This window comes from Lacerta agilis, chromosome 3 (genome assembly GCF_009819535.1).
Source record: "Lacerta agilis isolate rLacAgi1 chromosome 3, rLacAgi1.pri, whole genome shotgun sequence".
Taxonomy (NCBI): Eukaryota; Metazoa; Chordata; class Lepidosauria; order Squamata; family Lacertidae; genus Lacerta; species Lacerta agilis.
In genome coordinates, this window is record NC_046314.1 from 37,004,516 (window position 1) to 37,017,025 (window position 12,510).

The window sequence follows — 12,510 nt, forward strand, 5'->3', positions numbered from 1 at the left end:
TCTCTCAAGTCCAATTTCAGCAGGGGTGGGGCAGAGGAAACAGAACCCTGAGGGCATAAGGAAAAGCCCCTGTGGGCACCCACAGGTGCTGTATTGGTGATTCACGCAATAGAGTTTTATTTGATTGTCAGGCTCTGGAGTACCATTAAAGGGTAGGGAGCATTCAGCTATTTTTTTACAATATATATAAGGATCACACACTACCTGGCTTTTCTGACTACTCTCCCCACAATGGGGGGGGGGGGGGAACCCAGCAACTTCTGAAGACTTCTTGTGAAAAACCATAAGGTTCATAGCCTAAACTTCTCTTTTTGCACCCAATATTTGCAAATACTGGAACAGCTTCTCTTCCAAAGTCAGTGCACTGAATTTGGGCTGAACTTAGTAACTTACATACACACACATGTGCTGCTATTTCTGCAGCATCAGGACTTTAGACAACAGGAACTGTTGTGTCTTTGTAATAGCAACTTGATTCTACAGATAAAAGGGAAAAGAGATGCACAGAACAAGTATTTTCATAATTTGCAGAAATAGCACTAGCATGTGTATCTGTATACTATACTCTGTATTACAGACAGTGTACAAGTCTGTAAAGTACAGACTTCCCATGAATAACAAGCCTCCTTTAGGCTACATACATCTTTATATTTATCCTCTTGCTTTACCCTTACTGAAAGCTGACAATTTACATTTTGGAAGTTCTAAGAATGAACATTTCTGGATGCACAAATATATCTGCAGAAGACAGTTACTGACATTCTTCATTTGACATCAGAACAAAAGCCTACTGGGGAGGAGGAGGAAAAAGCTTTATTCTGAAGGGGTTTGGGATCAGGACCCTCCCACCTGGTGAAGTTCTTATTAAAACAGGTTTTACTATTTTTAAAAGTGGGAACATGTAAAACCAGAAAGCTTTCTTGCATGTATTATATAATACAGGAAGATGTAACTGGATTTTCTAAGCACAATGGTTATTCAAAGCAGGGAATACTATATAAAACCTGACCTTTTTGCACCCAGATATTAGGCAGACAATTGGGGAACTTTACAGTTCTCCAAATACTGAAGCTGAAGATAGAGTCTTACTGTAGACGTGTGTTAATAAGAAGTTGCTGTAGTTAAATTAATTTCCACCTGCTTATCAGAGTTTTTATGAAAGGGTGCACAGAGGAGGGAATGGAGTGAAATGATGAAGAAAATGAAAACTGTACATAAGATTTCTTACTAGAGAGTGTTCCAAGTATTATTATTTTTAGAAGGGGAAGACAGTACCATACTTAATGAACCTAATGTAACCAGGAGAGCTGAAATGGGAGGAATCTGCATGTGAAATAAGTGCAAGGTAAAGTTGCTGTGCATTTATTTGGTGGGCAAAAGTCCCTTTCAGAAAATAACTAAGATGGTTGATTTAATGTGTCATTTTAGTTACGATTGCTTCATAATCAGCACCAATGTAAGAATTAAAACACCAGCAAAACTGGGTTAGTGAGCAAAAGCAGCTTTAGGTTTAAACGGCCTGTATGTGTTAACTCACAAATTATCAAGAGATTTGTGCGTGAGTCACTTATTCAAATATGCAAAATGTCAGGAACATATAGCACTAAAATGAAAAATGGAAGCAGCTTGCAAGCTTTGGCACTCAACTGTGCAGGCAGACATGCATGTGAAAACACACACTCACACTCACTGTTTGATTTGTGGGTTACAATCTGACACGTTGTTAAACAGAAAAGATACAAACAAGAATGAGTTGCTTTTCTCACACTGAGTTCTTATTTGATCCCTCTGTCTCCTCCTATACTTGATTTGCTTCCCCAATGTTCCTCAAACCCATTTACTATCAACAAGTCAGGGACAGTTCTCGCCAGACTGTCAATGCCTATTCTTTCAAGGTCTCAGCTCTGCAGGACAAGTAAGGTTTTGAGCAGCATGCACAATTCATTTGCAGTCCACTCTGCATAGTCTTTAAAATTAGCAAGCTAGCAGGGAAAAAGAGGAGTGAAACATTTCAAACACAGATGGCTGAGAGGCAAAGGTCTCCTAGCAGAGGAGACTGGATGACAAACTTTTAGTTCAAGTGCAGTCATGCTGGATGGAGGCGTCTCCAAAGAAGTTGTCCCAAAGCAATCCAATTCCTACCACAGTGGGTCTACAAGGCATAATCCAGGAGAAACAATCATTTTTTAAGGCCAAAACTACTTTCCTTCAACAATTGTTAATGGGAGTATAATAAGATGCAGCAGCATTTTTAACCAAGGCTGAGAGAGAAGCTACTTTCACTCTGAAAGGAAGCTACACTAGGCTTGCATGGTTCTCCTCTGCACCGAACACTGCCATCCAAAGTACCATTTTTCCAGAGATGAAGTAACATGGTAATAATGATCTACCTACCTGCAGAACCAGACATACAAAATGCATTCAAGCCCTCCTGCCCTGGAGAATTACACTTAACTGCATTCAATACTCAGCTTGTGCACCGAAACCGTACCAATTTATGAAATGCCTGTTTGAAGTCTTCATTGGACATGGTGTAGATGATGGGGTTGATTAAGGAGTTAAGATATCCCAACCATGTGAAGAAGTCAAAGATGGCCATGTGAAACCAGCAAGCATCTTTACAAATAGGCAACACCAAGGTGATGATGAAGAAGGGCAGCCAGCACACAATGAAGGCTCCTAGAATAACCCCTAAAGTCTTGGTAGCTTTCCGCTCTCTGGCGGCAGTCAGCTTCTTTTTTTCCAGTAGTGCATCAGACACCTTCACTTTGACTTGGTTCATGTACACAGGAGATCCCGTTTCACTAGAAGCCTCCGAAGCCTTGCAGTTTATGGACATGACTGATGACGTTGAGCCCGGGGAATCTGTTATTAGGTGGGCTCGGGTTAACCTTTTGCCTGTGTTCTTTGGTGTCTGTTTCAAAATCCGAGACCTGGCTTCCACGTAGATCCTTCCATAGAGGATGATCAGCAGCAAGGTGGGGAAGTAGAAGGCCCCCACCGTGGAGTAGACTGTGTACAAGATGTGATCCGTGTTCACCACGCAATCGGCCACCTCTTCTTCAGCTTTCGACTGGCGCCAGAACAAAGGGGGCATCGAGATGGAGATGGAGAAGACCCACACCAGGGCAATCATGACAGCCGCCCTCTTGGGAGTCCTTTTAGTAGAGTACTCCACCGCATCGGTAATGGCCCAGTACCTGTCCAGGGCGATCACACACAGATGGAGAATGGAAGCAGTGCAACAAGTGATATCCGAAGAGAGCCAGATGTCGCAGACGATCTGGCCCAGGGTCCATTTCCCAGTCACAGTGTACATGGTGCTGATGGGCATGACAAGGATGGACACCAGGAGGTCCGTGACAGCCAAGGAAGCGATGAGATAGTTGGCCGGCGTGTGGAGCTTGCGGCTCTGGTAGACGGTGGCGATGACAAAAGCGTTGGACAGCATGGTGGCCAAGGTGATGAGGGCCAAGATGATGGTCAGGACCACCTTCCAGGAGAGCGGGGTGCCATCTTGGTAGGTGGTGCTTTCTTCTGCACCGCCGCTGCTGCAGTTCCTGGCGTGGTGGTAGGAGTCATTGGTGTGGAACACATCCACAGCGGCTGGGCAGGGTCTGGGCTGCTCCATGCCTCCACAGAGGCTCTCCACCCTCGGGGCTGCCGAGAGGAGGAGGAGGAGGAAGGAGGAGGAGAAAGTGGAAGAGGGCAGCGCCCTCACAGCACGCTACATCTCCAGAGAAGCCCGCGCGCCAAATGTGAGCTGGCAGACGGGAGTCTGGGCGGATGTGCGGGGGAGGACATGCGCGCGGGGCTCACCCAATGGGGACGCCTCCCGCGCCCGGGCGGACAGGGTCTCGCGCCGCCGCCATCACGCGCTCGCCCGTCCGCCCATTTTCCTGCCGGCGCCAAGCCGCCGCCGCCTCAGCACGTGCGGGCTTCCAAGCGAGGCCGTCTCTGGTGGTGGTGGTGGCGGCGGCGGTGGCAGTCCATGCCCTGGTCGAGGCGAGGCAGCATCTTCCCACTTTCGCGACGGCAGCAGAGAAGCCGGCGGACGGAGAAGTTGGGAGCGGCGGCGGCGGCGGCGGCGGGAGTAGGAACCCACGCGCGGGCTTCTCGGAGGGCGGGAAACGGCGCCACGGGCGGCCAGAAGCGTCTTCTCTTCTTCTCCGCGCCTCGCCCAACAACTTTTTCCAAGCGGCGGACGGAAGGAAGGTTGGCGTCAAGGCGACCGTTGTGGGGGGGGAATGTTCCCCGGGTCTGTCTCTCTTTCTTTCCCTGCCAGGCAGATGCAGCCGGCGCCTCAGTGAGGGAGCGCAGCTCCAGCCTCGGCTATATATACGCCGCCCGCCGCAGCTCCGCTCCGCTCGGCGCGAGCCCACCTCGACAACTCGTGGCCGCTCTCGCCCAGCTCCGGCTGCCGGCCCCGCCCCGCCCCTCTCGGCCCCGAGAGGATCCCGCCGGGTCCTAGCGCCCACTCTTCTTTCCTGCCACTGGAGGTTCAGCTTTCCCCTCGAACAGAAGCGGACTTGCTTGTGATCGCTAGTTTGCCTTGTCTCTTTGCTTGCGCCTTCTTTGGACGCGGACGCCTGACTGGCTGCCAATAGCATGGGGCACCGGCGACATGCAAGGTGGGGCAAAATGATGATGATGGTGTCCAACCACGAAGAGGTCGCTGCCGTTAGATGTGGCGAAATGGCCCCTGGCGTTGATGGCTCCTCGTGCAGGGTAGGTCTATCCACAGCTCCTAGCCGTAGCCCATAGCGGCTAAATGGGACCTCCAGTGTGAGGAGCAGTGTCACGCGCGGGAGAGGTCTGTTGCCCTCACGTGTTGTTTGTGGGTTGCAGGTTGCTGGACCCAGCCAGAAGCCGGGTCCTTGTTCTGATCCAGCCGGGCTACTGCTGTCGTGTCTGGATTGCTCTTTTCTTTCTGTGCTCCTGCCTGATCCACACAGTCCAATTATGTCCTTTGCGCTTTGATGTAAACCAACTTTACACCGTTGGCTCCGCTCGCTCGACTGCAAGCCCTTCGGCTTTTAATTGGGCAGTGTGCGAATCAGGCGGCTGCTCTTGCTGTTTTTTTTGGAAGGGGGAATTCTCTAAAAGTCTTTCCCGAAGAGCATCGGCTGAATGGGAACTGCTTTTATCTCCAGCCGCGGAGGGTTTGCACTCACGCCGAGTGCCAGCGTAAGCATTCCGCCTTCCTCTGCCCACCCACCCGCGCTTTGAAATCTGCAGTCTGATGACAGGCATTTATGGGGACTGGCAGAACCAGAGAGCATGTACCCAGACAGGAGCTTAATAATAGGCTACTTCTCGTTCGCATCACCCGATCCTCATTATATAAGAGTCTATGGAGACTTACTTATGAGTAAGCACGTTTGGGACCCGTCTGTCTTTTCGCTCACAACCTACTCGGGCGCCGCGCGCCTCGCATGTGGCACTGCCTTGGCTAGAAGGTCCAAGCTCTAAGCTCTCTGCATTCATTTATTTTGACTTCCTCTCATTTTGGGCTGCTTTTGCAGCCCAAGGCGGTTTGCAATGGAAACAAATATATAACAGCAGTTGGCCGTTAGAAGCAATTGCATAGCCGAACGAAGCCGGCGTGCGCGCCGCCGCTCTTTGCGCGCGTTTACTCGGAAACCAGGCCGGGCCACTGCGCTGGCTGGGGCTTTTCTGCAGCTGTGCGCGGATCGCAACCTCTCTTCGAGGGTGATTGCAACGCACGTGCAGAACCATATACCTTCCTCCTGAGCTCTGTTCACACGCAGCAACATTGCACGTCTGGCAGAAGATCAACAGGCTGAGGGTTTCTTTCTTGGGCTGCGGGGGGCGTCCAAAAACGCCATGGAACAAAACTGGAGAGAGGGCTATGGGCCCCCGGGATATCCTCAGCTAGGCTGCCTTTGACAGAAGTAGGAAAGCAATATTTATCGTCGCCTACAAAGTGCTCAAACTTTGTGTGTGTGTTTGTCAAGCAATCTTCCGAGCTCAGTTGGTTAGCATAGTGCTGATAACGCCAAGGTTGCAGGTTCGATCCCTGTTTGGGACAGCTGCACATTCCTGCCTTGAAGCGGGCTCGACTAGATGAGCCTCTGTACAATTCTGTGATTCTATGATCCGGTCACTAAACGCCAGAAGAGCAACAAAACCGGCGATTATGGAAGCCTTTATTTTTTCCCACCGCCTGATCTTGGCAGGGAGGGAAACAGCTCGGCGTGCTGACTGCAGAGCCGCGAGCTTTTATGGACTGCTCAGGCGGTGCTGTTACGCGTTTACGAGGTGGGTTTTTTACAGTCCTAAATGCGGTCGTTAAAACATTGCACTGCGTCTCGGAAAAAGGCTGCTCCCTCAACGCGTTTACTCAGGAGTAACTAACTCCTACCGAGTTACAGGGGGTTGAGTGCGATTGCACAAGTCCCGAGCTTCTCCCTATAAAGCGAAGAAGGGACGGATCTTGGTAGAAGTGGCGAGTTGGAGGTTCGCGGCAGCCACGTGCCGGCTCGTTTCCACAGGCTTCGGTGGGCGATTGCATTGGTGGGCGACAGATTGCCTGAATGACGCGAGCAAACTGGGTGGAGAGGGAAGGTTCTCCTCCCGGATCTCTGTATTGCATGCGTGGCGCACGCACATCCCTAATCTACCGTCATCACCTTACAAGGCAAGTGATCCATGATGCAGCAGAGAGGTGAGATCCGATTCGGAGCCCAACTGAATTCTTGCACCAAAGTTGGCCGTGGGCATGGAGTGTGTGCACTCAGCAGTGAAATGTGGGCAATCACAGCTCCCCTTGCGAACACCCCCTGCAAACCTCGCTTTGTTGCTTTCACATGCTATGCTTTCTAGGCGTGCATTTAAAAAGTAATCTGTGAAGTGGCCCTTAGTTCAGTAGAAATGTGTTCCCTCTCGCCATCAGCTGTTAACTGCTGCCAGGAGCTGTGTTTTAGGTTGCAAAACTGCCCTCTGGTTTCCTTAAGGCACACCAGAGAACCAGCTCTCTCCCTGATGCTTCTGTTCCTAAGAGCAGCCGCAGACCATATTATACCATGGCCTTGTTTGTGGCCATCCTATCGCACCTTCAGCTGGTTGCTCTTTTTGCCTGGGAGCCCCAGAGTATCCTCAGTGTCACTCCACCTTCCAGGCTCACCCTTTGTTGCACTTTCCAACCAGGCAGGTTAACAGCTTTGGTCCGGACTGCATTGTGAAGGGGCCCTTTTACTCGTGCTCAGAAAGAAACTCTCGCAAGACTCCCACCCCTCATTCTTCTTTCAGTGTAAAGTATGGTTTCCTGCCCACTGAAGCTCAGCACCAAAGGAAAGCAGTTGAACTTTGCCCTTCCTCTTTCCCTTGCTCATCCTCTTGTTTATTGCTGCAGCTGCTTTTTTCTTCTTTTCCAAAATTCAGTAGGACTTTTGTGGACTGCAAGCCATAATATCAGGCATCCCTAAACTCGGCCCTCCAGATGTTTTGAGACTACAATTCCCACCATCCCTGACCACTGGTCCTGTTACCTAGGGATTATGGCAGTTGTAGTCTCAAAACATTTGGAGGGCCAAGTTTGGGGATGCCTGCATGATGTAGTTAGAACTGGTTGAGCCTTGCTTGCCTCAACATAGTAAAATGCCCAAAGTTTGCACCCTAAGCCCATTTAAGGGCACATGCACAGATTTAAGTGGCTCATGGATTTTCCTTAGAAAATCCCTTGTCTTGTCACATTTCTAAGGAAAATCCATGAGCCACTTAAATCCGTGCATGTGCCCTTAAATGGGCTTAGGGTGCAATTCACAAACAGAAGTCTTTGTTTTGATGTAAGTCAGTGGCACTGCTTCTGGAGTGAAAGATTTGAGTATCACATCCTGGCACCTCTGGTTTCAGCAAAACTTAATTCCCATTCAGAATGCCCAGGTGGAAATCATTAGGAAGTTAGTCCCACTCGTTATACTGGCACTTACATCTACCTGATAAAGGTGTACTTAAGCTAGACCAGGGAGTAAGAACCATCAAACACAGTGCGGCTTACTTCCAAGCAAACCTACAGAATTGTACTCTTATGATCTCCAGCTTTAATACAAGCTGATCTGAAAGTTGCAGCTGATGTGATTTTTCTGGACTGGGTCAAATCTGGAACTGGGTTGGTCAGAGCTGAGGTGGGGATTATCTATTAAGTCACAAGTAAAAATGATCTTAGCATTTCCTTTTCATCAAAAAGTTAACACCATTGATGGCAGAGACATGAGGAGGATACACTTCAAAAAAGCAGCTGGGCAGGTTAAAAGGCATCTCCCTGAAATGGCACAATTAGCTAATTTTTGACACCCCCTCCACCCCACCCACCCCCAAATTACCTTTAGATGATAAAGTGTATTATTTCAAAATGTGATAACGCAGCCCTGCTGTGTTTGGGTCCCTTCCTGCTTATTCTGGGGCCCTGGACTTCTGCTCCCTTATTTGCCCTGAAGGCCCCACTGTGCTGCTGATCTAGATCCCAGCAAGGCTTCCTTTAAAACACACAAGCCCACAAACGGATCACAGACCAAAAATAGGAGAGGTTTGCTCCATGTCTCTGTGGCTGTGCAGCAGTTGGTAAGGGAGCTGTCCAGCAAACAGAGCTCCTGAAATGTCAGCACACCCAGTGTGTTTCTGGAGGGCTGGGGCTGACGAAACAGACTTCAGTCTCCTCCTAGGAAGAAGGCAGAGCTTCAGAGATGCTTAAACACCTTGGCTTAAGCTTCAAATACTTGTTTGTGAAAGCATCAATCCATCTTCATCAGGTTAGGAATGCTATGGGACTTCCACAACATGCAGCTTCTCAGAGTTTCTGTTTGGGTTAACTGGGGTATGTTTGTGCTTGAGGGCAGCAAGCATATTCTCTCTCTACCTCTGTGAATCAACATCTAACATGTGATACATCCCCAGTACAAAGATAATAGACACCTTTGAGGTTATGCAGGGTTGCTTAGTGTCCTCTCAAACTTGGGCCATGATTCATCTTGTGCTGCATGGGGAATGTCATTTTAAAATGCAGCTGATACAAGAATTTAGAGTCCCATTCATGTGGATAATGCCTTGTGACCCGCACAGTGTTTTTTTCTCACATATGACATGGCACCATCAGTATCAGCTTTACAAACTTAGATCACTCCAGGTACTGGTATTGCTAATGGAGAACTAAGTTTGAAGGTAAATTTGCAGTGACGTTATTACATTCTTAAACTGCAGCCAAAATCTGCCCCACAACATGCTAACAATGGTAATCAAGAAAGATGTGTTAAACATAACTGAATTAAATCGAAGGAGAAAATAATGAGGAAAGCACACACAAGGAAAATGAACCCACATTCCCAGTAAGTGATTTATGAAGAAATTTTATAAATTAAAATTTGGACATAATATAGCTTGTGGTTGTTGATTTACTTAAGCAATTAGGTGAATTTGGAACATGGCATAATTCAGTAGAGAGCCAGTGTGTTGTAATATCTAGATGGGTGGGGGAACCAGTGCCCCACCAGGTGTGTTGTTGATGGGATCCAGCTCCCCATCAGCAGGGCTAACGGCAAAGGACACCATGTTCATGGGCACTATTTTTAATATTGCCTCATATGATCTAAGGCTGACAGTTAAAATAGATTGCAGAACTGATCCCTAGTTGAAATTCAGTTCTAAAATCCAAATTTTAGAAAACGAATAGTTCCAAATGTGCATGCTACATGGAAACTGTCTTCTCAAGGTTTGAAGATTCGTACCCAGGACAATTTTCAATCTGCACATAGTCTTGATCTGGCTGTGGCATAAATATTAAAATAAGATACAAGCAAAATTAAAAATCACCAAGCTCTGGGGAAATGGAAAAGATAGTTTATTAAAAAAAATCAAAACACCTGAGTTTGTTTTTGTTTTTAAAAAAAGGCCAGGTATGCTGTATTACAGAGGACTATAAACACATCTTATTCATCGTGGACCAAATAATGTTTTAATTAAAATAATATGGTTCCCTAGAACTCAAAACTCATATTATATCTGAGTCTCCAGATGGAGACCGCATGTTTCAAAGTTTATTCATCAATAGGCAGTGTAGAAATCTTATCCATTGTTGCTTCAGGCCATATTTTACCTTGACAGTAAGACGTTTTGGCAGAGGGTTAATTTGTTACTAAATCTTTTGTAGGAAGAAAGATTTCAGAGGTGGTGATTTATTAATCTATAATAAGCATCTTCCAATATAGTTTAAACAAGATAGAGGGGGACATATTCCTATCTCTCCTGGACCAAAGAAATTCTGATGTTGCTGTATATTGCAGGACCAAATGTGTATTTGACTAGATATTGCAGCTGCTGTTTGCATACCAAGCACAACAGGACCAACTTGCACATCCATGAGCAAGGAAAGCTGATCAATATTAACTGTGAACTAAGAATTCCCTCAGGACCCGGGACCCAGGTGGCACTGTGGGTTAAACCACAGAGTCTAGGGCTTGCTGATCAGAAGGTCGGCAGTTCGAATCCCTGCCACGGGGTGAGCTCCCGTTGCTCGGTCCCAGCTCCTGCCCACCTAGCAGTTTGAAAGCACATCAAAGTGCAAGTAGATAAATAGGGACCGCTCCGGTGGGAAGGTAAACGGCGTTTCCGTGCCCTGCTCTAGTTCACCAGAAGCAGCTTTGTCATGCTGGCCACATGACCTGGAAGCTGTCTGCGGACAAACGCCGGCTCCCTTGGCCTATAGAGCGAGATGAGCGCCGCAACCCCAGAGTCGGACACGACTGAACCTAATGGTCAGGGGTCCCTTTACCTTTAAGAATTCCCTCAATTAAAGAGAAGTTTCCATTTTTAATGCTTTCTGGCACATAATGCTAGTTTAAATTTCCATCTTTAGCACCTCTACTTGGAACTAAATTCAGTTTCAGCTCTACATAAACTAATTGTGGCTTACCTTAAGAGGCCACTGAGCATGAGCATAATTTAAAACACCTAACTTCATCCTCATGCCATTCAGTAAAATATCCACATATTAGCAGTATGTCTGAACTTAGAGATTTTGTGTGGAGTCTTGCAATTTTTATAAATATAATCCAGTATACATGAGATTGTATATATAACCAGCTGGAGTAATCATAGGAAGAGGTTAAGAGACCTAGGCCTCATTAGCCTAATAATGAAGAAGTAGAAAAAATGTTTGATTGCACTCTATAAATAGCAAGAGAGAGAGGGGAGCAAACTCTTAAGGTGTGTGTGGGGGGGGGGGGTAGGTTAGAAAGTCAGCTCCATGCTGTGTTCAAAGCATAGATTCAGCACTGGGCATCATGTGTTGGTGCAGATGGGTATCTTTCCCCCTTTCTCTGACTTTGCTAGCATTTGGTAAAACACAAAAGGCATTATAATGTTCAGAAGCACTGCAAAATGGGTTGTTGTTGTTGTTGTTTTGGAGAATGAAAACAGGGTGATGAGTGGGTTGAGAATTCAAAAAGTTCAGTGGTGATCCATGGAGTCTAAATTGATTCCTTAAGGCTTTGGGAATATCCCCATCCTCATAGAGTTGTTTGTTGGCAAGTGTTTTCTTAGGAAGGGATATGAGTTAGACAGCTGTAGTAGGTACAAAAATGCCAGTGACCATAGTCAATTAATACTGAAAACACTGGGTAGAATTCAGCATCATGCTATGGTGAAGTCCTGTCAGAGCAAGCATTGCAACTTGACAGGTGGAACAATCCTCTCTCCCCTCCCTCCCCCTATACACTGTTGTGCAGGTTCTCTTGACTACCCCAGCAACTGATTTTGGGGTGGGGTTGGGGGGAAAGCCCTATTGTGCAAGTAGAAACTCTCATGCAGACAAAGGACTTGTTAAGTGAATCCCGGCTGCTATTTCCTGTGCATCTCTCCTGCAGAACACCTTCTTCTTCTTCTTCAGTTGAAGTCAAGAAGCTGTATCCTATTTAGCCACTTAATCTTCCCAACACACCACTTTCCTGCATTGTTTCATCAATTTGGCTAGAGAAGGGATATTGGGTGTGCTTGGTACACCACTGAGAGGCTGGGAAGAACATGAAGTACATCTGTCAAGGGCAAATGTTTTCCATAGCATTCCATTCTTGTTAATAGTTCTACATAGCTTTTTAAAAATTGCACTGAGAACATGTTTTCTTCATTTTGTTTATCCTCCAGTCAGCCCCATCAGGTCAGCTACTTCTGTTCCTCTTTTACAGAAAATAAACTGAAGCTGAGATTATAGCTCACTGTACAATCCTTTATACACAATATTTGAGCTGTACAAACCAACAAGTGTACACTCCTACACACAAATCTTTGTTCATGTGTAAAGACAGATTGTACCTGTGTTCAGTGTAACATATTAAAAAGCCTATTGTAACATATTAAAAAGCCTATTGTGATTTCTCAATGAGTGTTTGGCTGGGTAAGGCTGACGCAGTGATTTTGTTGTGGAACAGGTAAGAAACATGTGGAGATTTCTACTAAAGTGTAGTGGCTAGAAGGCCAAAACCTGCAGTTTCCCATTCA

The 12,510-nt window shown here is 46.9% G+C and overlaps 1 protein-coding gene across 1 annotated transcript; it reads right to left on the bottom strand.

Moving 5' to 3' along the window:
* Positions 1 to 548: 548 nt before the first annotated feature.
* On the bottom strand, positions 549 to 3,646 carry HTR1B (5-hydroxytryptamine receptor 1B). The gene has a single exon (XM_033143278.1). It carries the CDS (start codon positions 3,629 to 3,631, stop codon positions 2,468 to 2,470), a length of 1,164 nt encoding a protein of 387 aa, XP_032999169.1. The 5' UTR covers positions 3,632 to 3,646; the 3' UTR covers positions 549 to 2,467.
* Between the last annotated feature and the right edge of the window lie 8,864 nt (positions 3,647 to 12,510).